At 39.6% G+C, this 22,545-nt stretch overlaps 2 protein-coding genes and 1 long non-coding RNA gene across 4 annotated transcripts in view; 1 reads left to right on the forward strand and 2 right to left on the reverse strand.

Moving 5' to 3' along the window:
- Positions 1-22,545, forward strand: part of LOC120493501 (uncharacterized) — a 153,952-nt gene that overhangs the window by 595 nt on the left and 130,812 nt on the right. The gene's annotated exons all lie outside the window — the stretch shown is intronic.
- On the reverse strand, positions 365-4,516 carry caiap (CARD- and ANK-containing Inflammasome Adaptor Protein). Its single transcript, XM_039692141.2, has 2 exons — positions 3,078-4,516; positions 365-1,818 (listed from the first exon to the last, which is right to left on the reverse strand). The coding sequence occupies exons 1-2, from the start codon at positions 4,473-4,475 to the stop codon at positions 967-969; spliced, it is 2,250 nt and encodes a 749-aa protein (XP_039548075.2). The 5' UTR covers positions 4,476-4,516; the 3' UTR covers positions 365-966.
- Positions 7,709-9,673, reverse strand: jun (Jun proto-oncogene, AP-1 transcription factor subunit). Its single transcript, XM_039692142.2, has one exon. The coding sequence runs from the start codon at positions 9,317-9,319 to the stop codon at positions 8,384-8,386; it is 936 nt and encodes a 311-aa protein (XP_039548076.2). The 5' UTR covers positions 9,320-9,673; the 3' UTR covers positions 7,709-8,383.

Below are 22,545 nucleotides of genomic sequence, written 5' to 3' on the forward strand. Positions count from 1 at the left end.
TAGTGTAAAAAGTATTATGGTTACATCAGTTGTTGTCACGAGAACCGTTTGAGCAACCGTAAGGTTTTGAGTCAAACGTCCAAATAGACAAACGTGTGTTTTCTCTGAAAGTGGCTTTTGGGTGGTCTTTCAACAAAACCATATTAAAGTTTCGTGTATTATTTTTTTTAGGCATTTTTAATGGGATTAATGTCATGATTAAAGTTCAGTAGCTTTTTGTTGGCAAGATTTGAATCTTTTAATTTTAGTTACAGAAATTGACCTAATATACCCTGAGAAATGCCTACTTTTGAGTGAAAAGTGTGACAACTAGCCCATTCTTGCATACGTTTTTCCACAGTATTGTGCGTTATACAACCTGAAAACGCTTTTCTTTTTTTTTGTTTTGTTTTGCCATATAGCCTACTGTAGGTATTTTTTTACCATAGACAGTAGGTTTTTACATGTGAAGGTGAAGGTTCACAAATGCATGATTTGAGTGACACCTATTGATGAAACTGAGGATTGCTTTATCAAGCAACGTTAAAGTCATCATGAAATCAAAATGGACACTTCTTGTTTTTATGGAATTTTGCAGTATAAATAAAAAAAAAAACATATATATTTATCCATGCACATCATTATTTTTTTTAACACACTTGCCCTTGTAATCTTTAATCAAAATAACCCCCTCCCTCTTGGATCTCTTCTTTTATCTGATGACGTGTTTACTGACATGAGAGTGGGACAACTTGTCACTTACATGGCATCACAGCAATAGCAAACCACAACCAATCCACTCCCAATATACAAAATAAAATAAAAATAAAAATTTTTGTTCTAAATGTAATGTTTGTAAAATTATGCAAAATGATGATGCAAAAAGAGTGAAAGCTGCTGGTTGGGGTGATAGTCAATGATTCATAATACAGCTTAGCAAACATTTCTGCCAAACATATTTTATGATTTTATACAGTTTTCTTCTTATTATTTCACAAGGAACATCTTCTTCTTTAGCAGAGTAGTTATGATCTGGTGATCTGGTGTGTCCTCTAACACCGCCACCTGCAGGGCGGTTTTCTTGACTTTATTAGTTGCCTGAAGGTTGGCTCGTTCTCCATTTGTCCAGTTTATTAGTCTCTGTACTGTTTCCACATGCCCGTCACGGCAAGCACAGTGCAGTGGTGTGTCTTTATTGTTATCCAGGGAGTTGATCTTGGCGCCGTTCTTCAGCAGAAGGTCCACCAGCGTCTCATGGCCATGTTCTGCCGCTAAATGCAGAGGAGTCCTTCTCCACACGTTCTTATCATCCACATTCATGCTCTTACCAGATGCGAGAAGAACGCCGGCTGCTCTTTCCTTCCCGCTTCGAGCTGCGTAATGCAGTGGAGAGCAGCCATCCATGTCCTTAGCTCCGACTTTGGCTTTACCGGCCATCAGCGCCGAAACGGCCTTGGTGTGTCCCTCCATGGCAGCCAGGTGCAGTGGGGTCTTTTTCTCCTTTTCAGAGGCGTTGGGATCGGCCCCAGCAGCGAGCAGCAGCTGTATGACGCCCACCTCCCCGTGTGCTGCTGCCCAATGCAGGGCTGTTCTCCCCTGTTTGTCTTTGACATGGAGGTCAGCCTTGGCCTCCAGCAGCTGGGCGACCGCTTCAGTGTGACCGCTCTGGCTCGCGAGGTGCAGGGGAGTGAGTCCGTCCTGGGTGATGGAGTTAATCTGAGCCCCCACACGCAACAACAGCGCCATCAACGCTGGCTGGTTATGTGATGCACTCAGATGGAGGGGGGTCTGATCTTTGGGGCCACTGATGTTGGGGTCTATGCCCTTATCCAACAATATCTGGATTAGAACAGAAGAGTTCAGATTTATTATCAAAATGCATATCTTATGTACTTTGGTGACCCAAAGAGCAGCTTTGATTATTGCTGTAGATGATTAAATTTCAGATTTTCAAGTTGTTCCAAACCCATATGAGTTTCTTTTTTCTGTCGAACACAAGATTTGTTTGTTTTTTTGTTTTTGTTTTTTAAGAATGTTGGAATGTGGTAACCAGACAATTGATGTCAGCCATTGACAACCTCACTTTTTTTCTACTATGTAAAGAACTACAATCTTACCAACATTCTTTTGTTTACAGTTTTTTACAATCACTTTGTTACTATTTTCAGAACGTTGATGTCATTTTTGATGTCAACTCTAAACACAAAACTCACAACCAATGATCAAAATGCACATTTTTCAAAACTCTAACCGTTTTCTCAATTGCTTGGATTCAATACACATAAATATTAGATCATTTGTTCATTCAACAAAAATCATGTGTTCATTATGACACAACTTGCATCAAAGTAGTACTATTTCAAAAGGCAATTCACTCATTACATTTCAAATGAGTGTTTATTCATTTCTATTGATACAACTGCTCAAAATGATAAGTAACTGTTGCATTGCACTTAATGCACAGACGCACGATCTTCCATGTTCACAGTAAATCATGAAAGTTTCAAGATAAGAGATTCATTGTCACCAATTAGCGTGGAGCATGAACCAATTAGACTACAATATCCAGGGATGTAGCCTAATATTATATATTTTTGCTTTGATTCCAATGTTGTGATTGTAGTGTAGTGTTTTACCGAGAATATATATTGAATTTTATACTCCGTGGTTATACTAAAGAAACGTTAGTCACAAAAACAGACACCCCTCGTTGTGTTTATGCTTCTTTTTAAAATTATATTTAACAAACATAACTATATATAAAATTACATCTAAACGTATGAAAGTTTCGTTTCAAAGAGCATAATAGCCCATTATGATTATTTTAGAATGGAATCCAATTACAAGTACTTATTTTTTTGTATCTATTTACATAATCCAGATCACAAATTACTAGCACTGATCATAATTAGTTCCTAAATTTCAGTCTTTAAAAAGTAGAATTAAATGATATACATATAAAATTAATATAAAACATTCAAGATTATAATTTTTTGTTAATGAGTATTTGACTTTGACAGCTCTAAAAAATTGTTATGTGTGTTTGTGTATTTGTTTAATAAAACAAATTAATTTTATTTAAAGGCTAAGCCACTTACCTGTGCTATTTGCATACTGCCACTTTGTATGGCCAGGTGAAGAGCAGAGATCTGGTTTGGCAGTTTCTCATCCAGTCTGGCCTTTTTTGACACCAGCACTTTGAGGGCCTCCGCATTCCCCAGCTCCGCAGCTAGAAGCAAAGGTGTGTATCCAAGCTCGTTAAAGCTATTAACATCCGCACCATGATCAATGAGCGCAGCCACGACCCCGTCCAAGTTCCTCCGTACCGCTTTAAAAAGAGCCGAGTTCATCTCACTCTGAGACATGGACATCTGGACATACCGCAAAAACAGAGACAACAGAGACTTTCTGTTCAGCTCAAAGGCAGCATCCACGATCACAGGGTCCACCTGGGCTCCGGCCTTCAACAGCACAGCGGCGGCTTTCTCGTTTCCGTGGCGAACGGCGTGATAGAGAGCCGTCTTCCTTTGACCATCTCGGGTATCTACCGAAGCGCCGTTTCTCAGAAGAACCTCAGCCAGTTTTGCCTCATCCTCAATGGCTGCCATGTGCAGAACTGTTGTCTGATTCTTGAGGCTCTTCTTCTCTTCGAGGACTAGAGCTTTGACCGTACTCTCGTGTTGATTCTGAGCAGCCAGATGCAAAGGTGTCTTTGACGTGTGGTCTGTAGCATGGAGGTCGGCCCCGGCCTTCACGAGGGCCAGAGCAACATCAGTATGGCCCCGTTCTGAAGCTCTGTGCAGGGCGGTACGGCCCTCCGTGTCCTTTAAGTTTAGTTTCGCCCCCTGTCTGAGCAGAAAGTACACAATGGCCTCCTTCCCATATTCAGCAGCGAGATGTAGCAGGGAGTCGGAGGACGAGCGAGAACTATTGACATCCAAACCTTTGATAAGCTCCTGAAGGAGATGGAGATCACCCGAGGATATGGCTCTGAGGATGGCGTCATGATCTCCTTCAGATTTGGGGATTTGTTTTCGTTCTGTTGAAGACGTAGCCTCGTTCCGTATAGACTTCGGCTGGATTCTTTCAGGATTAAGTTCCTTAGTTGATTTTGAGTATTTGACAAGACCTTGTTTGTCTTTCTCCAGCAGATATCCAATCAGCTGTCTCCGTGCGTCTTTAATGCCCTCATTAACCCCACCCACGTAAGTTCTCATGTGCTGGTAAAGGTCAGGCTCCGCTCTTTTCAGACAAGGGTAGAAGAAGATTCGGCAGGCACGTTCTCCTCTCGCGATCAAGACGTTTAACATCCTGGAGTTCTTTTCCTCTTGCGCAGTGATGCTGGACATCATGGCTCGGCTGTCGGGTTGAAGAACTCCGTTTGCGATTAGGAGATCCAGCAGATCCTCTGTATTTGAAATGCCATTGACCAGCTCGCTTTTCTTCATGCGAATGACTTCGATCGCATAGGGATTGGTAAAGCTGGTTGAACCCATGTCAGCCTCTTGATGGTTCAGCGCTCTGAAGGAAAGCAGCAAGCTTCTGTAAACGGATATGTGTAACCATGACAAAGGAGACCTGCACCTGAAAGAACCTGATTTTCTACGTCTTTATCACTGAGAAAGTAAATGGTCTCTTAGCAACAATACGAAGTAAACAATAGTAAAAAGTAGCATTAGGTTTGGTACCTTTCTGAAATAAAGTGTTGATATAACTATGAAGTAAAAAAGGCACATTGTTTACCTATTTTGATAACGTTTTTGTTAAAGTGCACACGGTCTATTTCTGTTTCAGGCTTTAAGAAACCTGCTGCGTGGAGACTGTAACCATGACATGGATTGTCTTTTGTATTTGAGTTTACAACAGTGCCCATGCAGTTTGATCTTGAATCAGATTACCCTAAAAAGGCTTTTTTTTTTTTTTTTTTAGTGCTGTCAAACGATCAAAATATTTAATCACATTAATGTCATAATTAACTTGCGATTAATTGCAATTTTTATCAATTTTTTTTTTTTATTGAAACAACGTTGCTATATACTGTGTTCAATTTCACACTAAAATTCTCACTTGGAACAAAATAATCTCTCAATGTAACACTGTCCATCAATAAAAGGGTGAAAGAAATACTGACAAGGTCCTGATATTGACGAGGGGGCGGAGAATTTTCATTAGCTGTGTGTGTGTGTGTGTGTGTGTGTGCTTGGCCATCTTCAAGTGGTATTTCCAACACTATCTCACGACCAATTCGTACGAATTCGACGAATGATTAAAAAGTGTCTAATTCGTACGACCTCACTCAAATTTGTACGATTTGTCTAAACCCACGTGATGGTTGGGTTTAGGGGCGTGGTAAGGGGTAGGTCATTCGTATGAATTCATACGAGTTGGCCAATTCGTAAAAACATGTACGATTTAGCAAAATCGTACTAATTAGTACGAGTGAGGTCGTATGAATTGTTACGATTTAGAGACTTTTTAATCATTCGTCGAATTCGTACGACTTGGTCGTGAGATTGGGTTGGTATTTCAGACTGGACGTGCTGCGACGATGATAGTCAATGCATTCTCAACCCAAGATGTCATACACAACACTTTTGCTAAAGCGTAGACTTTGAACGCACATGGCACCCTTTAGCGTCAAATAAAACGCTTCGGTTAGGGTAGGTTTAGGTATGGGGTAGGGTTAGACCACTAGTAGGCGCCTTCTGCCCCATATATATCTGCGTCTCATTTGACGCTAAAGGGTGCCATGTGCGTTAGATGTCTACGCTTTGGCAAAAGCGTTGTATATGACGCCTTGGGATGAGAACGGGCTCTGATAGCTCAGTTCACAAAGACAAAACACACCGATCATGTTGGTCTTGTCAATGGAACCATTTGGCAACTTTTTAAAAGTAAACTTTCCATTCAGAATCTTATATGTGTGTGTGTGTATGTATGTATGTATATATTTTATTTTTATTTATTTTATTTATATATATATATATATATTAATTATACACAGTGCACCCACATATATTATGTAAACACAAACTTTTATTTTGGATGCGATTAATCGTTTGGCAGCCCTAACAGAAATTATATTAAAGTACGATATATTTTAGTCCATAAATGATTGTCAGATATTTCGGCAGTAGGTCTCCATATTTCAAAGACAATAGAAGTAACTCTGAATTACATATAAAGTTGGTCAAGAAAACAACAATATAGTACTATTTACACAAATAGTAAATAGTTTATCACTAGGCTACTATTTACTATTATTAGTAATTATTAGTATATAACTATTAAATATTGCATTTAATATGAATTTAAACTATAATACATTTTCATTAATTGTATCTAACGAACGATTAAGTGTCCGAAAATGTTACAATTAGTTTGCAGTTGGGCTAAGTTTTACTCATAGACAGGTTTTACTACACATGCTAACAGGCTAATATTTAAAAACAAATAAAATGGTATATAGGAGGACAAAAAATATCATGTCAAACGTTTTTAAAATCAAACTAAAATTATTTATTATGATGTTGTCACTGACTAATATAGGTACTTTAAGGTTAGTTGACCTTCAAATCAGTATGTATTGACAATGACCACACAATACTGATTTATGTTTGTAGGCTACTGTTAATATAAAAAGGCCACTTTTCAGAGATTCTGCTCATATTTTGTTGGTAATAGAAGATGTGTTGTGTATTTTAATAAAGTCCTTGCTTCAATTTGATAATGTGCCGGGTCAATGATCAACCCTCTTCTTCCAAAAGAGTGCACAAAAGGTAGGCTATGTCAGTCTTCTGGAGATTAGTCTGAGGAGTTCCTCTTCCCGTAATACCATAGCGTAATACACACCCACTAGTTTAGATGACGTAGATCTTCCGACCGCGCGCTTGCCTTATATGGATAGGTAGGTGCCGGTTTTCCGGTATGATGTCATCGTTTGCCAAGTTTGGGCGGTGAAATAAAGAGGATCTGAAAGATGCTAAATATTAATCTGTGTTAGTGACCTGAATACGAAATTAGATTTTATTTTTTTTATTTGACTTTTTGTGTATTGTGACGTGCATTTAAAAAAAAAAAACTTCCCACAAAACAAATATAACGGTGAGATCCATTATATTTCTATACTATGTATAGTATAATTATTTAAAGATGTGTGTCTTCTATTTGCGTTAAGTCAAGTTAACAGTCTGATCAGACTCCAAGAAACTCAATCACAAAAGAAACAAGCGGCTGCTTCAGGTTGATGAAGTGTAGGCCGAGGGCGCCCTCTCCTGGTGCGCTGCTGAACACCGCATCATCATCATGAAACACTGAGAACTTTAGTGATTTCAGTTGAGACAAACACAATAACGTGATTAAAGGCATGCATAGGCTACTTCGTTTTAACAGTTTAGTACTGAATTGTTTGAAGATTATTTATTAATTTCAGCGTTATTGCACCTGGCAATCACATTAAGTTATTATTGCTGCTTCAATCTTTCAAGTTAAGCTTTAATTGTTTGTAAGAGGTTTTCATTTCACATTTTAATCAGAATGCATGCTATCACATTTAATAGGCCACCGTTGAATGACTATTATGGGTTAAATTATTGTAGTTTTTGACAGAACTTTTGGACATCATCGGCTCTATTATTCAATGTGGACATTTCAAAACAGACAGTCTCTCCCAAAAACACGTTTGTTTGTCTTGGTCAACACACACACATATACACGAGAAACAGAGACATTGTTTTTCGTTTCACATACTTTATTACAGTTCATAAATATTGATTAGTTTCTGATGTGCTCAGAAAACAAACATAAAAAATTATATTGTATACTTTACTTACAAATGGTAAACTTAAGTACTCCTGGTTGATCTTATTTACAAATAACAATGAGTGAAACCTCATTAATGAACTTTTTTTTTTTAGAAAAAAAAAAGAAACGGCTGAAATTGGAAAAAAGAAAAAAGTCAATTCCATTCAGTTTAAGAACAAAAAAATTACAATGTGTAACTCAGAAGAAGTCAGGCAGCTTATAGGCAAGAGTTTATCGGACAGAACTTCTTGCTTGGTGAGCCAGACATGAATATCCCTACTCATGTCCCCTGTTTTACTCCTATAATACTGAGCGCTCCTCTGAAGCGTACAGGTCCATGCACAACCTGCTCGAAGTGAACAAGGATAAGTCTCTTTTCTCGTCAGAAAGTAAAACATGTAACAGAGTGAGTCTCATGCTCTCTGTCGGACCGAGTCGGAGAAGTTTAGCCCTCCTCTAAAGTCCAGTCAGAACATCCTTTTACGGCACGCGGCCGGCCGGACGCTCCCGGTCCCAGCGGGCTAACACGCCAGCAGTCGCGCCGGCTCGCAGTTTGTCCCTCGCGCCCATGTAAGTGAACTCAAATGTCCTCCGGTTCTTCTCAGAAGGTCTGCAGCTGCTGCGTCAACATGAGCTGGCAGCCGCTGTTGACGTGGTTCATGACTTTCTGCTTGAGTTGGGCCACCTGATCGCGCAGCATGTTGGCGGTGGACGCGAGCTCGGAGTTCTGCGACTTTAGGTTCTTGACTTTGTCCTCCAGCCGGGAGATCCTCTCCAGTTTCCTCTTCCGGCATTTGGACGCGGCGATTCGGTTCCTCATGCGCTTCCTCTCGGCTTTAATCCGCTCCTGACTCTCCATGTCAATGGGGGAGAGAGGCGGGGTCTCGCCGGGCATCTCCGGGACCGTCTGGGGCTCCTCTTTCAGCGCCTGGAGCCGCGGGTGCTGGACGGGCAGCGGCGCGTTGACGCTGTGCTGCGGCGGCGGCGGCGGCGCGCTCGTGAAGCTCATCGCGGGGTTGGTGGCGGGGTTAAACGTGTTCAGGTCCGCGTACACCGGCGGATCGGGGCGCATGGACGAGCTGTACACCGCGCCGCCTGCTATGGATGCCACGGGTGCCATGCTGTTGTTGATGGTCGTTTGGGGAGCCGAGGTGACGTTGGGCATGTGCTGGTGGTGCAGCTCGGCCAGCGCCCGCACGAAGCCCTCCGCGAAGCCCTCCTGCTCGTCGGTCACGTTCTTGGGACACAGAAACTGGGTCGGAGTCGGCGTTGTAGTGATCAGGCCGTTGCTGGACTGGATGATGAGCCTCTCCAACTCCGGCGAGGCCAGTTTGAGCAGCCCCACGTCGGGCGAGGTGAGGATCTCGTTGGCTTTGGCCCTCAGGTGGGGCTTCAGGTTCCCGGACGGGTCGGTCAGATTCAGCGTCATGTTGTGTTTCAGAGTTTTGTGGTTGTATCCAAAAGCGGCGCTGTCATGCTGAGAGAAAGCGCTGTTTACAGAGTCATCGTAGAAAGTAGTTTCCATCTTGGTAGACATAGAAGATAAACGAAACTTTTTCGTTTAAAAAAACAGTCTGTCAGAAGTTCAGCGAGTGTCCTCGGAGACAAAAGCGAGAAGAGTCGCAAAGTTTAGAGCTCGCTCCGTAAACTCCCCGTCCCGCGAGAAACTTACTGCGTAAAGTTATCGCTCAGTGTCCCGAGCTGCTGTTCTTCTCATTCGTCTCGCGGATAGAAGCTCTTCCTCCGCCGCGCTGTTCGGGGATGCCGGTGTTTAAACAGCGCGGAGCCCAAAAGTGTTCTTGTTTATGTTAGTTCAAGTGTGGGTTGCCTAGATGTTTCACTGTGGCGAGATCTGTATACTCTGAGCTTCTCCAGCGTGGAGGCAAACCTTATCTGCTACCGCTGCCCCACTAAAAATAGCGATGATGTCATGCGCGCGCTCTCTTATTGGCTGGAGGCGCTTGACTGGGCGGAACGCAGTTTCAGATAAGGCGCGTTGCCTAGACGACCACCCAGAAGATTCTTCTTCTCGCGGTGGCTGATGGGATGAGGTAATGCTATAAGGCGAAGGAGCGGTGCATTGTGGGATTACGTATTGTTTTTGAATATCTGGTTACCCGCTTAGCTGTTTTAGACTGTAGCAGTGGCGGGATACAAAGAAGCCGAGTAATGTATAGCGTGTTACTTTTATAACTTAATCTTTCACGTCACGACGTCTCAGTTTACTAGAAGGGGCAGTATGAGTGTGTATGTGGAGTGTTGAGAGTTGGGCAATTTCATTCGTGCGTCTCATAAGACTCAGCCAACGTGACATGTGAACTGTTAAACACTGTTCGAATAAATATGAATTGTTTATATATGTTCGTAAGGTACAAACAGGGCAATTGTCTGCTTTTTTTTGTGGCAAAGTGCGTTTGCTCCGTCCGTCAGCCAATGGTTTTGAAAAGGGGCGTGTCTTATCGTGGAGTGACAGCGTGCCACAAGGTCCACCGTCCCTAGGGATCCTCTCAAAACTACACACGCATGTTAAACATCACTGTTTAAACCACAACCGCGAAATAATCGAGTTCAACATGACAGTTAAGTACTTTATTTAAGAAGGATTCATGCTAGGTTGGATACTTTAACTCCATTTACACCAGTCTTACACTTGTGTAAAGATACTAACACATTTATTTGGATTTAATGTTGAGATGGGCGTTTGTAGGTATAGTTTTGTTCAGTTTCCTACCTGTAATTGTTCCCTTAAATAATAAGACTCAAAAAGTCTGAACAATAGTAGGCTCACATAACATTCCATAAGACACGTTTTTCGTACCCACCGGGACTTGTCGATAGTCTCTGGCACGTTTCACTTTGTTGCGACAGATCAAGTGCTCGTGCACGTAAACATGACATTGCGCGTCACTGATTACAAAATATAGACGTTAATACACAGTTAATACTTTGCCAATACATATAAAAGTTTGCCATGGTTATACAGCGGTTTGAATTTGAGTTCATACTTGTTCTCTTTAGTTCAACAACACCATATTTATTTACAATGATCGCTGCTAATTTTCCTCAGAATATTGACAAATAAACATCAAACCAGTAAGTTAATAACCATAAGTTAGTTTTTTTTAATATGTAAATCATCACTTTAGTGAATCTAAGATACACAAATAACGTTATTATTAGACTAATAATAATTTTTATTTCATTATTAAATCCAATATCTCAATTTATACTTCAGATTTTATTACACAAGTCTTTTTATAGTGAGACGAAATTATGACTCTATATGCAATATTTACTGTCAGTTTAATTGGAATTTCTGTTGGATTTCTATTTCTCCAAATCTTTGATCATTTGAAGTGCACAAAGGTCAGGCGAGGGCTTTTATGGTAAATTAAAGGTCATGACCAGACTAAAGCATCCTGATCCTCTTTCTGATCACCACAGATGATGCAGGCAGTAGGGGATGTCCAGAGTTACTTACAACAGAGGAACTCATCTGTGTTCTTGTACTTGATAGAAACTTGTTTGGGCAGCGCAACCCAGACCAAACATAGAAGATGGCAGCATGCCAAAGAAACCAGTTCCACACACTATGTCTGTTTGCTTCTTTCCTTTTTTAGATTGCCTTGTATTCTCAGATCACCTTTCGTACTGGTGTACTTTGTTACTTAAGTGTTACGAAATCCAGGTGTATGTTTCCTTTTCGAATCTCATGTGTCATCTAGAGTTCTAGACTATACTGGCGTTCAGCTTAAAGAGACAGTTTGTCACTATCACCTGCTTCACCTAACAGTTCACAGTTATACAATCGCAGTGTAGAGCAGTTATAGCTATAGTGTGTGTGACAGTAACCCTAATATAAATGTTCTTTATGTGTATAAGAGAATGTTTATGCGATTACTAGCTATATCTTTCAGTGTCTGAGCCACCCAGGTAGAGGCTGGTATGGACCAGGCTCATGGACCGTTACCCCTGCACCCATGGAAAAAGCAATTATTTATACATCAGTGTATATACTATAACCTTTAATATGACTGTTGGGTTAATATCAGATATCCATGGGCTGTGTTTTCTTTGACACGTGGCCTGTCGTTATTTGCAGTACCTCTGGCCGTCTCCGCAGTGGTCCGTCCGTCTATGAGGAGGGTCTTGTGTAAATCTCGCCCAGTTACCCGCCTCTGAGACGGGCCGTATAGTAATTGCCCACCGCCACATGCTGAATTTGTGAAAACTGAACACACTGTACTGGATTCATACAAACATTCACGCATGTTCACTCAGCTGCAATTTGCTATGTTGTTCAACAGGTTGAAACTTTTTTTATATTACCGTTAAAGGGTGTGTTTGCTTCAGAATCCAAATCAGCAACGCTTTAACATCAGTAGAAAGGGAATGTTTTGTTTTACTAGAACTTGTTCGTCCTTGTATGACATCCAGTTACATTCTGTCCTAGGTCACGCCTAGTAAGAAAATAAATCCAAAAGGAGTAGTGTGTGTATTGTAATTACATGCTCGGTGCATTCTTGAATTCTTTATACGCACCTGAAATTCCAGATTTGAAATGTATTTTTAGCCCATTTACTTATATAGTGCTCTTAATTATATTTTTGATATTTATATTGTTCATTATTTCAATATTACATGGTGTGTTGGAAGGCTTGATTGCCATCCAGCTTCCAACTATTTTACAACACTTAAGTTATATGATCAACAAGTTATGAAAACTTTTTTTTTTCATTGATTTAACCCATCAAAATAAGTCAACCAATTTTCAGCCTTTTTTATAATATACAGTTCTAACATTTTACTCTAAACTAACTTGAAAATTAGTTGAATCCTGTATAACTTAATGTAATTTAAAGGAGTAGTTCACTTTTAAAAAAGCTTTTGCTGATAATTTACTCACCCCCATGTCATCCAAGATGTCCATGTCTTTCTTTCTTCAGTCGAAAAGAAATTAAGGTTTTTGATAAACATTCTAGAATTTTTCTCCATATAATGGACTTCAATGGGAACCAAACGGTTCAAGGTACAAAAGACAGTTTCAGTGCAAACTGTTCAAAGGGCTTTAAACGATTCCAGACGATGAATAAGGGTCTTATCAAGTGAAATGGTCACTCATTTTAGAAAAAAATAACAAAGTTTAAGTTTTATGAGGTCAAATGTTCACCTTGCTCTGTTCTGTGACGCATGTTTGTGACTCTCCTGTTCGAACTCGTTTATCAAAATTAACTAATCTTTTTTTCGTTTCATTTGGTTCATTCATCGAATGAAATGAACGAGTTGACTCTGAAAAAGATTCGTTCATTTTGATAAACGAGTTCGAAGTGGAGAGTCACGAACGCACATCACAAAACAGAGCAAGGCGAGCATTTGAGCTCAACTTAAACTTTGTTATTTTTTTCTAAAATGAGCGATCGTTTTGCTTGATAAGACCCTTATTCATTATCTGGAATCGTTTAAACCCCTTTGAAGAGTTTGCAGTTTGCACTGCAACTGTCTTTTGGACCTTGAACTGTTTGGTTCCCATTGAAGTCCATTATATGGAGAAAAATGCTGGAATGTTTTCATCAAAAACCTTAATTTCTTTTCGACTGAAGAAAGAATGACATGGACATCTTGGATGGCATGGGGGTGAGTAAATTATCAGCACTTTTTTTTTTTTTTTTTTTTTTAAAGTGAACTACTCCTTTAAGTTGAAATGACTTGAACATAAAGTTGATTGTTAAAATGTAAGGAAGACATTTTTTTTTACAGTGAATGTGGGGATTTTCTATGAAGCTGTACAATATGAATTGTATGGAAAGAGCAAGCATGAAAGTTCTCCCCTAACCCCATCTTAAACATAACGTCACTGGGCAAAAGCAAATTGTACGAAACTTTACAAATGAAATCATCGAATCATTCATACTAATTGAGATTGTGTATATCACCCATGCTACTTTTTATGACTCTCGTATCACATCGCTTGCTCTGTTTCGCCTCATACCGGGGTTATCTTACATCACAGTTAGTGAAAATGATCTTCGGCATACGCATTAGGTCTACTATAATAGCCGTGAGCAGTGTTGCTGCTGTGCATTTGAGTTTGTGAATCATGTTATATCTGAGGAACAGCTGCCCGGTCATGTCCCCTGCCCTGCTGCACCCTTCTCTGTTTTAATGCCAGTCTGTCCAATCCCTCATAAAAGCCCATTGTGGTCCCAGGCCTGTCACTGTGTGTCTGTAATTAGTGTTCTGTAGTTCATTGCCCTCGAGCCCATGGTTAGAAATCACCAGGGTCCTAATGGAGGGCTGGTCAAAGGTCACAGAGTAATCCTGTCGTACCCAAGCCTATTCTCAGGACTCCACAGCCGTCCTAACGGCCGTCTCCTGTCTCCCAGTCAGAGTAAATCAGAGTACTGGCGCTAGCTGGACAGAGAGAAAGAGTGCACAGGACAGGTAACCCTGTGGGGGTCATATGTGGAAGAGAATAAGCTTTTTTTATGGATCACTGCTCAGTAATCACCTCACTATCTAATTTTTAGTGATGCTTGCCTTATTATTGCTCATAGTTAGAGTCAGGACTGTGTTATAAATGGAGTTGTGCTACAGACACGAATGATGCAGGGGCCGTTTTCTACTAACTGAGAATTTGTAATGCTCTTTGGCCGTTCATTTACAAGACAACAGAATTTTGCGAGGCATGAAAACGCACACTTTTGAGAACGTGATTCTAAGTGCAGGTTTTTGAAAGCGTTACTATTTATAGTCTGTGTAAACTACAAAAAAAACGCAAATTTGTGAAGACCGTCACGTCATGCGCACGCGTATTACGTGTTCAGCCTATAGAGTGCCGAAGTTACGATGTCACTCTGTAGGCCAAAACGCGGAAGTGAGTTAGCATTTTAGCACTCCCGGTTCCCTCGCTCTAAAGTCTATGGGATTTTCGCTAAATCACCTAAAATAAGGTGTGTGGTTAACAAAGCCTCTAAATATTTTCACGTTTTGATCTATGACATAGAACACACAGTTATAACCTGCTTGTGTTTTTTAGTTAAACTTGTGTTTTCTAAAATCTTTATATAGGCTTCGAAATGTATAAATTTTGGATTAACTTGTAAAGATTATCTTGATAGGCAAAACGTGTAAGGGTCACAACTCTTTGTTAAACGCATATCTTATTTTTTGCGATTGGGAAAATGCATTGCTTTTCGACCGAGGGAACCCATGCGCCGCTAGCTTCCGAGTTGTCCTACAAAGTGACGTCATCACTTCGGCACTCTATAGTGCGTAGTGTTTCTTTACACAGCAATGTCGCCCACTACTGGCCTAGCAGCAGAATACAGCGTTTTTTTTAATCGTTTTCGTGGATCCCTGTGAACGAAAATCATTTTCAACATTTAGCGTCTGTACATGAAAACGCAAGGGAAAATCGGTTCCATTTTTAGTACATCATCGTCGTGTAAATATACTCTAAAGTTTGCGGGTTGTTGAATTGAGGTGTTTTATTACTTTAAGGGAGTTGTTCACTTTTAAAAACTTTTGCTGTTAATTTACGCATTCGTGACGCTCTTGTTCAAACTCGTTTATCAAAATGAACAAATCTTTTTCCGAGTCAATTCGTTCATTTTGTTCGTTGAATGAATCAAATAACATGAAAAAGATTTGTTCATTTCGATAAACGAGTTCGAACAGGAGAGTAATGAACGCGCATCACAGAATACCATTTGAGCTTATAAAACTTAAACTTAGTTAATTTTTTTTTTTAAATGAGCGATCGTTTCGCTTGATAAGACCCTTATTCATCGTCTGGAATCGTTTAAAGCCCTTTGAACAGTTTGCAGTTTGCACTGAAAGTGTCTTTTGGACCTTGAACCGTTTGGTTCCCATTGAAGTCCATTATATGGAGAAAAATCCTGGAATGTTTTCATCAAAAACCTTAATTTCTTTTCAACTGAAGAAAGAAAGACATGGACATCTTGGATGACATGGGAATGAGTAAATTATCAGCAGAAGTTTTTTATAAAGTGAACTACTCCTTTAAGATTTGGCAATTTATCACCCATTTTATCATGGTTGAATATCGTATTGATAGAAACTTTAGGAGGGACCTGGTGACTTTTATTATATTTAACTTGAAACTAAATCCATAAAAAAACATGAATTAAATTAATAATTAACAGAAATAAAATAATAGACTGTCAATAACACTCCATTTTTAATTAAATTTAATAGTTCGAGCCAAATCTGATTGCCGTTTAAACAAAAAAATATTCTATTTTGTCTTTCTTTGAAGAGCACTGTGTTTTCAAGTTAGAGACTGATAATCTCAAACCGTTTTGGAAAGCAATTTTTTTCACATTGGATTGTTTTGTCGAGCCTCTCCTCCAGTTTTTGTCTTTATCTTACCTCACTTTCATTCAGTTTTTGTCTTAATCTGACCTCACTCTCCTCCAGTTTTTGTCTTTATCTTACCTCACTCTCATTCAGTTTTTAGTGTTTCATAACACATTCCATTGGGACAAAGGCAGAGATGTTTTGAGATGCATGTTTGTTCATAACTGAATTTAAACCAACTGAAATATTGATACGTCTCATTCATCTATTCATAAACCCCTGTAATTTTGAATTAAAGTGAATGAAAGATTGATAAAGAAGGCTGATTGTGAAGGCATGTGGCTTTTCATTCATAACATCCTTGGGAAGAAAAAAAAATAGAAGAAACTGGAACAGGTGGAGAGGGAGATAAGACAAACTCATACTATTCCTCCATGTTCAGTTGTTGATACTTAAGGCTTTAAATGAAGCGACTCCCTGACAACAGAAACCTGCACGCAAAGATGAATCCCTCAGTGGCAAAACAGAAAACATAATCTAATTGATCCATAACATGCATTGTGTTTGTCACATTTAAATATACTTGCATTTTTTTTTTAGTGCGTCTGAGTTTAAGGGTAGCACAGAAAAATATAATTTATTGTTCTGCAGGCGGACACATGGTGGACAGTTGTTGGAAATCTTGGGATTGATGTACTTGGGGTATTTATTCTACGTCTTCACCAGGGGCTAAAAAAATACTCACGCAGACCCACATCTTAAGTTTACCAGCCATGATCGTGCCCACCACATAGTTGGCAGCATTATGAGACACTAATGTGGTTTATGATAACATCTTTGTCTGCCATGTGCAGAAGGCGCTTTTGTGGTTATTTTGTGATGTCCAGATTTTTGTGATTTCACTGAGGTTGTCTGAGTCTGTCTGAGTCCTAAGCTCTGTATTTGCCTAATCTTATTTAAAAATAACTTTTCTTTCATGCATTAATGAATATTTGTATATTTGATACATTTTTAGTTTTTTTTTTAATATTATGTCCTGTGTTCCTTTTCCTTTTAAACCGAGACTGTATTTATATATCATATTTCTATAAACTATACTGCAAATTAATATTTTAATATTATGTCATGTGGTGCAACCAACATGCAGGGGAAAAATAAATAAAACGAAACAAAAACCCATCAGTAAGGCTCTTAAAATATCAGGTAATTTAATAATACCATTGAATTGTTTTACAAAGAAATGTTAGTAAAAATGTCTTGATGCAAACCCTCAAATAGTGAATGATAATAATGAATTAATAATTCAAATAATCATTTAATTCATATAATAATTCATTATCTGTAAAAAAATTACTTTGAAAAAGATTTCCATTAAACAGTATGTATGATTAAGGTATGTATACTATAAGATGTATTAAAGGTGTAATAAAATATATTATTACATTATTACATTGTGGTTTCACCAAATGACTCAATAAATTTGATATTTTCTCAATTTTATATTTATTTTTTTCTTAACAAAATAAAATCAACTAACTAAAAATGTGGCACGTGCTTTAATATTGATTTCTAAAAGTTTTCTTTTCTTTTTTTTGTGGACACTTTTGTAACATTTTATTTTAAGGTGGCGGAGATGCACTTTACTACATGTACGTAATAACAGTAAATTATGCATACTTACAAGTAACTAACCCTAACTGAAACTGTATAGTAAGTACATGTAGTTAAAGGAGTAGTTCACTAAATTAAAAAAAAAAAAAAAAAAACTTTTGCTGAGAATTTACACACCCCCATGTCATCCAAGATATCAATGTCATTCTTTCTTCATTTGAAAAGAAATTAAGGTTTTTGATAAAAACATTCCAGGATTTTTCCCATTGAAGTCCATTATATGGAGAAAAATGCTGGAATATTTTCATCTAAAACCTTAATTTCTTTTAGACTGAAGAAAGAAAGACATGGACATATTGGAAGACATGGGGGTGAGTAAATTATCAGCAAAAGTTTTTTTTTTTTAAATGAACTAATCCTTTAATTAATATTACTCAGTACACTCTCAGAAAAAAAAGGTACAAAAGCTGTTACTGGGGCTGTATACTTTTATACCCAAAGGCTTCATATTGGTACCTTAGTGGTACATATTAGCACCTAAAATGTACATATTAACAACTAAAATGTACTTATTAGAACATAAAATGTACATATTAACACCTAAAATGTACATATTAGCACCTAAAATGGACAAAAGTTTACCTTTTGAAAAGGTACAGCCCCAGTGACGGCTTTTGTACCTTTTTTTTCTGAGAGTGTACTTATTTGAGTAAGTGCAATGCAACTATGTCACCTTAAAATAATGTGTAACCCACTCTAATTTGTCATTGACCCTCATATTGGAGAAACGCCTTCTGTTTTTCTCCTCTTGTTCATAGTCTTCTCTGCAGCCCAGCTGAACTGAAGAGGGGGTGTGACCCGTGCCATTGTATTTGTGCAGAATATGGACTCTCTTCCTCTTTCTCCTCTTCTTTTTGCCACCTACGCCATCCTGTGTTATTTTTCCTATACCAACAGAGACAGTTTATGCTCAGGCTAACTCTGATAAGACAGAATGTTGTGTTTGTCTTTTTAGTCGTTCGGCACTAGCCTTGTATCAATTTCATTATCTCCTCTTGCACACACTCGCGCTCATATACAATCTCTGTATTGCTATCCTTACTACAACTACAGGGCAGGAAATCCGTTGCCTTGAAAACAGTTTTAGTGGAGCTCCATTGTGTTGGTTTGTTCTTTCCAGAAAACCCATTGCCCACGTGAGAGGAGTGAACTTCCTGAGTGTTTTCTGTCGCACAGCGCGAACGCTCCATCAACTCCCAACAGGTTTTTTTGCTCAATAACACAGACTAAGACTTAGTTTTCTCTCATACAGGTTCTTTATTGGCATTGGTGGTTCTTTTGCCATTGGCCAAAAGGTTCTTTAGGTTAAGAAAGTACTTTGTTCACTGAAAGGTTCTTTGGGATGTCCACCATGATATTCATCTTTTGGAACCATTCTTTTTTCAAGTGTGTATGTGTATGTGCTGCCCAGTTTTATATAGAAACAATGACTCTTTTTAGTCAAGCGAGTGAATTCTCCAGAGAGGGTCTTTGTGGGCCTATGGTCTTGTGCTGCTGGTGTGTGGAGGCTGAGAGGTTGTAAGTTGGAACCTTATGACGCATGGCTCAGTTTCTTTTGCTTGGCTGGGTGTCAGAATGATTACCAATAACACAAAGGCTTTCCCTCCAAGAACTGCTGTTGTTTCAGCTGTTGACGGAGAGGGAAAAAAAGGCAGGTTCCTCTACGGGTTGTTTTCTCAACCAGCTGCGTCCTTGTGGACGGTGTGTTTCTTTTCTTTTTTTTTTTCCTCATAGTTTTATCAACAACTCAAAAATAATAACAGGAAAGCAGTTGTGAAAACATCGTACCAGTCTTAATATTCTTTCGCCGTTTCACCTCGTTCATTTGAGTTATGAAACGGTCAGTCGGTGTTATTGGAGAAAGTGTGTGTGCTGTGCTTTCCTGAGGTCGTGGCAGGCTTCTTCTTTTCTCTGTAGGTCAGACATAATTAAAGGCACTGCTATGAAGGAGACGGGACAGCTGTTTCTCAGCATGTCTCATAACACTTCTTTTGAGTGCAGAAGGACGTGCCAATCCAGCTCTCTGCTCTCCGTAGCACGTCTCTATCAACAAGTGACAGGAGACGAGGCAGCCAACATCCCTGCGTTTACATTTCCTTAAATCTGTAACTGTGGTCAAGTTTACTGGCCTGCCAACGTGTGAGCTTGCATTTGTCTACATATTATTTGACTGAATATTTTGAATGTTTCCTGTGTGAATACTAGGCTGAATCATAAATGCTTTTAGAATCACAAACGCAATTTTAAACACGGTCGCATTTCACAGCAAATGAGGGTGGGTAGAAAGTTGTCGCTTCTGGTTACAGACACAGTGCAAATAGTCTATCGCTATCTCACGACCAATTTGTCAGTGATTAAAAAGTGGATAATTCATACTAATTCATGAGACCTCACTCATGTACAAATTCTTATGATTTGTCTAAACCCCTGTGATGGGTAGGTTTAGGGGCGGGGTCAGGGGTAGGTCATTCGTACGAATTGGCCAACTCGTAAAATATGTACGATTTAGCAAAAATTGTACTAATTCGTACGAGTGAGGGCGTACGTAACGCGCGGAATGCAGACGGAGGGCAAGGAGTGAAGAGCGCAATGGACGAGATGGAGGAAAATCCATACTGTACTACTTTAGACGCTATTACAAGAAAAAGATATAAACAGAAAATCGAAACATGTGTTGGGCGTGATCCTTGCGTTATGAAGAGGACCGATTTCCAACTGAATTGAGAGATTTGCCTGCCATCGAGGCTGTAGATATCCGCAACTAACTCGTCTTACAGACATACTGTGTGTAACGTACCATTTTACGAACTTTGTAAAGTCAAACAGCCACATAAGTGTATTTAAACACCTGAATAATGTAATTATAAGCCACATAAATAATATATTAACTCACATTTGACGAAGTGATCACTGCACACAAACACACACGGCATTTTCCCATTCGGCTCCTCCCGACCGCAGACGTAGGTTTGCAAGGCATTTTTCCCGGTGTTTTTCTGTCAATTTCTTGTATTTTTCCCCCCTAATGAAAAACAACTTTTGGCACACGATAAAAACTCCTCGTGGTTTGATCGATTTGAGCAACCATAAACGACGCAAAACATAGGCATTTTGAGTGTGTTATAATGCTTCCTAAATATAGAAAATCACTTCCTGCCCTCCATCTGCATTTCGCGCCTTGGCAACGCAGTGGCGTGACGTCACGTGAAAACAAGCTATTAGCCACCTCGTAAAATTTGTACGAATTGCCATGAGATCGGGTTGAATCGCATCATATCAAGGATACACATGCATTGCGTTCACACCGGACGCGAATAGCGCGTCAGGCGCAAATGATTTCATTGTTAAGTCAATGCAAAGATGCGTTATGCACGTAAAAATTCCTGCGGCGTGAATGAGGCGTAGAGCGCGGAATGATGTAATTAGTGCTATTTGTTCATTCACACGTTTGACGGGAATTCACGTCTGCCGCCCGAGTTGAGAAATCTGAACTTTGGTGTAAATTTGCGCCGCGTTAACCAATCATTAGCCTGCTGCTTGCTCAAATGGTGAAGTATCTGCATGCTTCAATAAATTATTTTGTAATATGACTAACTGCCTGGTGTGGTTCTAATGCACAACAAAGCAAATATTTTATCACTTCAAACTTTATTTCAATATACAAGACGTGTTATTTATTCCATATCTAGATTATATGAAATATTATTATGATGTAAAGATGTAAAATACATGTGCATAAGTTCGTGTCTGGACGTGAGAGAGAAAAAAATCACATGACAGGTTAATAACTTTTGGAGGCTGGCTCTATTTATCATCAAAACAAATGACAGATTAGATGGATGAGGGCGAGGGTGATCCTCACTTCGATACAGGACAACAGGTCATCAAATTGTGCGGCGAAACGGCGGAAGTACAGCTGACAGCAGACGTCATCCAATGGTGAAACTCGCCAAACGGTTCGCCTCAGAAGGGTCCGGTGGACGCATACAAATACGGCGACGATGATCCCCACACCGCTAATCTGCTCTCCAGAGAAAATACAGAGCGGTTACTCTCTCGATGAATGCTCGATCAACAGAAAAAAGATGGCCGCCAACGTGTTTCAATTCTGACGCGTATGACGCAAGTAAATTTCGCTTCAAACTTTGTGTTAATTCGCGCGTCAAGAGTGAAACTGACACGCGTAAAAACAAAAGTGGTCAAGCGTCAAACTAGACGTGGTAGACGCAAATTTGACGTGCTATTCGGGTCCGGTGTGAACGCACAGTAACACATACGCGCTTTGGTCACTTCTGAGTTAGCCTGGCTAACGCCAGACGACGTATCATTGAGAATGAAACGTGGTCTGGAAACCACATGTTCAATTTCTCGTATTTGAGGCGTGGTTTACGAATGCCCAGAGCCGTATTATTGGGTGCTACAAATGTCAATCAAATGCGCCTGCGCTGCCTCCCCGTTCTGTGATTGGTTCCCTATTTCAGGGGAAAATTTGGTTCATGGTATCCAGACTGCCTAGCAGCGCGAATAAAATCGCGCTGTGGCAAGGCAGAATGGGGAAACCCAGGCTACTTCTGAGTAGAAATTTGTCCACAAAATATATGAAAGTAGGCACACACACATGCTGACATCGCTACAGGTTCATTAACGCATGAGAAATTGATTGACTTGGGCAAAGAGGGCTCAAATTAACAGAAATGAATTAAGCATTAGCACTTCAATTCACCCCTCATTCAGTTTGTCAAAGCACTTCCATTGTTTATGGCACATGCGACA

Source organism: Pimephales promelas, chromosome 13, assembly GCF_988280905.1.
Source record: "Pimephales promelas chromosome 13, fPimPro1.hap1.1, whole genome shotgun sequence".
NCBI classification, from domain to species: domain Eukaryota; kingdom Metazoa; phylum Chordata; class Actinopteri; order Cypriniformes; family Leuciscidae; genus Pimephales; species Pimephales promelas.

Coding starts and splice junctions, on each gene's coding strand:
- caiap (XM_039692141.2), bottom strand. CDS start 4,475: ATGGGTTCAACCAGCTTTACCAATCCCTATGCGATCGAAGTCATTCGC. Junction 1,819..3,077: donor GCAGTATGCAAATAGCACAG/GTAAGTGGCTTA, acceptor GTTCTAATCCAG/ATATTGTTGGATAAGGGCAT.
- jun (XM_039692142.2), bottom strand. CDS start 9,319: ATGTCTACCAAGATGGAAACTACTTTCTACGATGACTCTGTAAACAGC.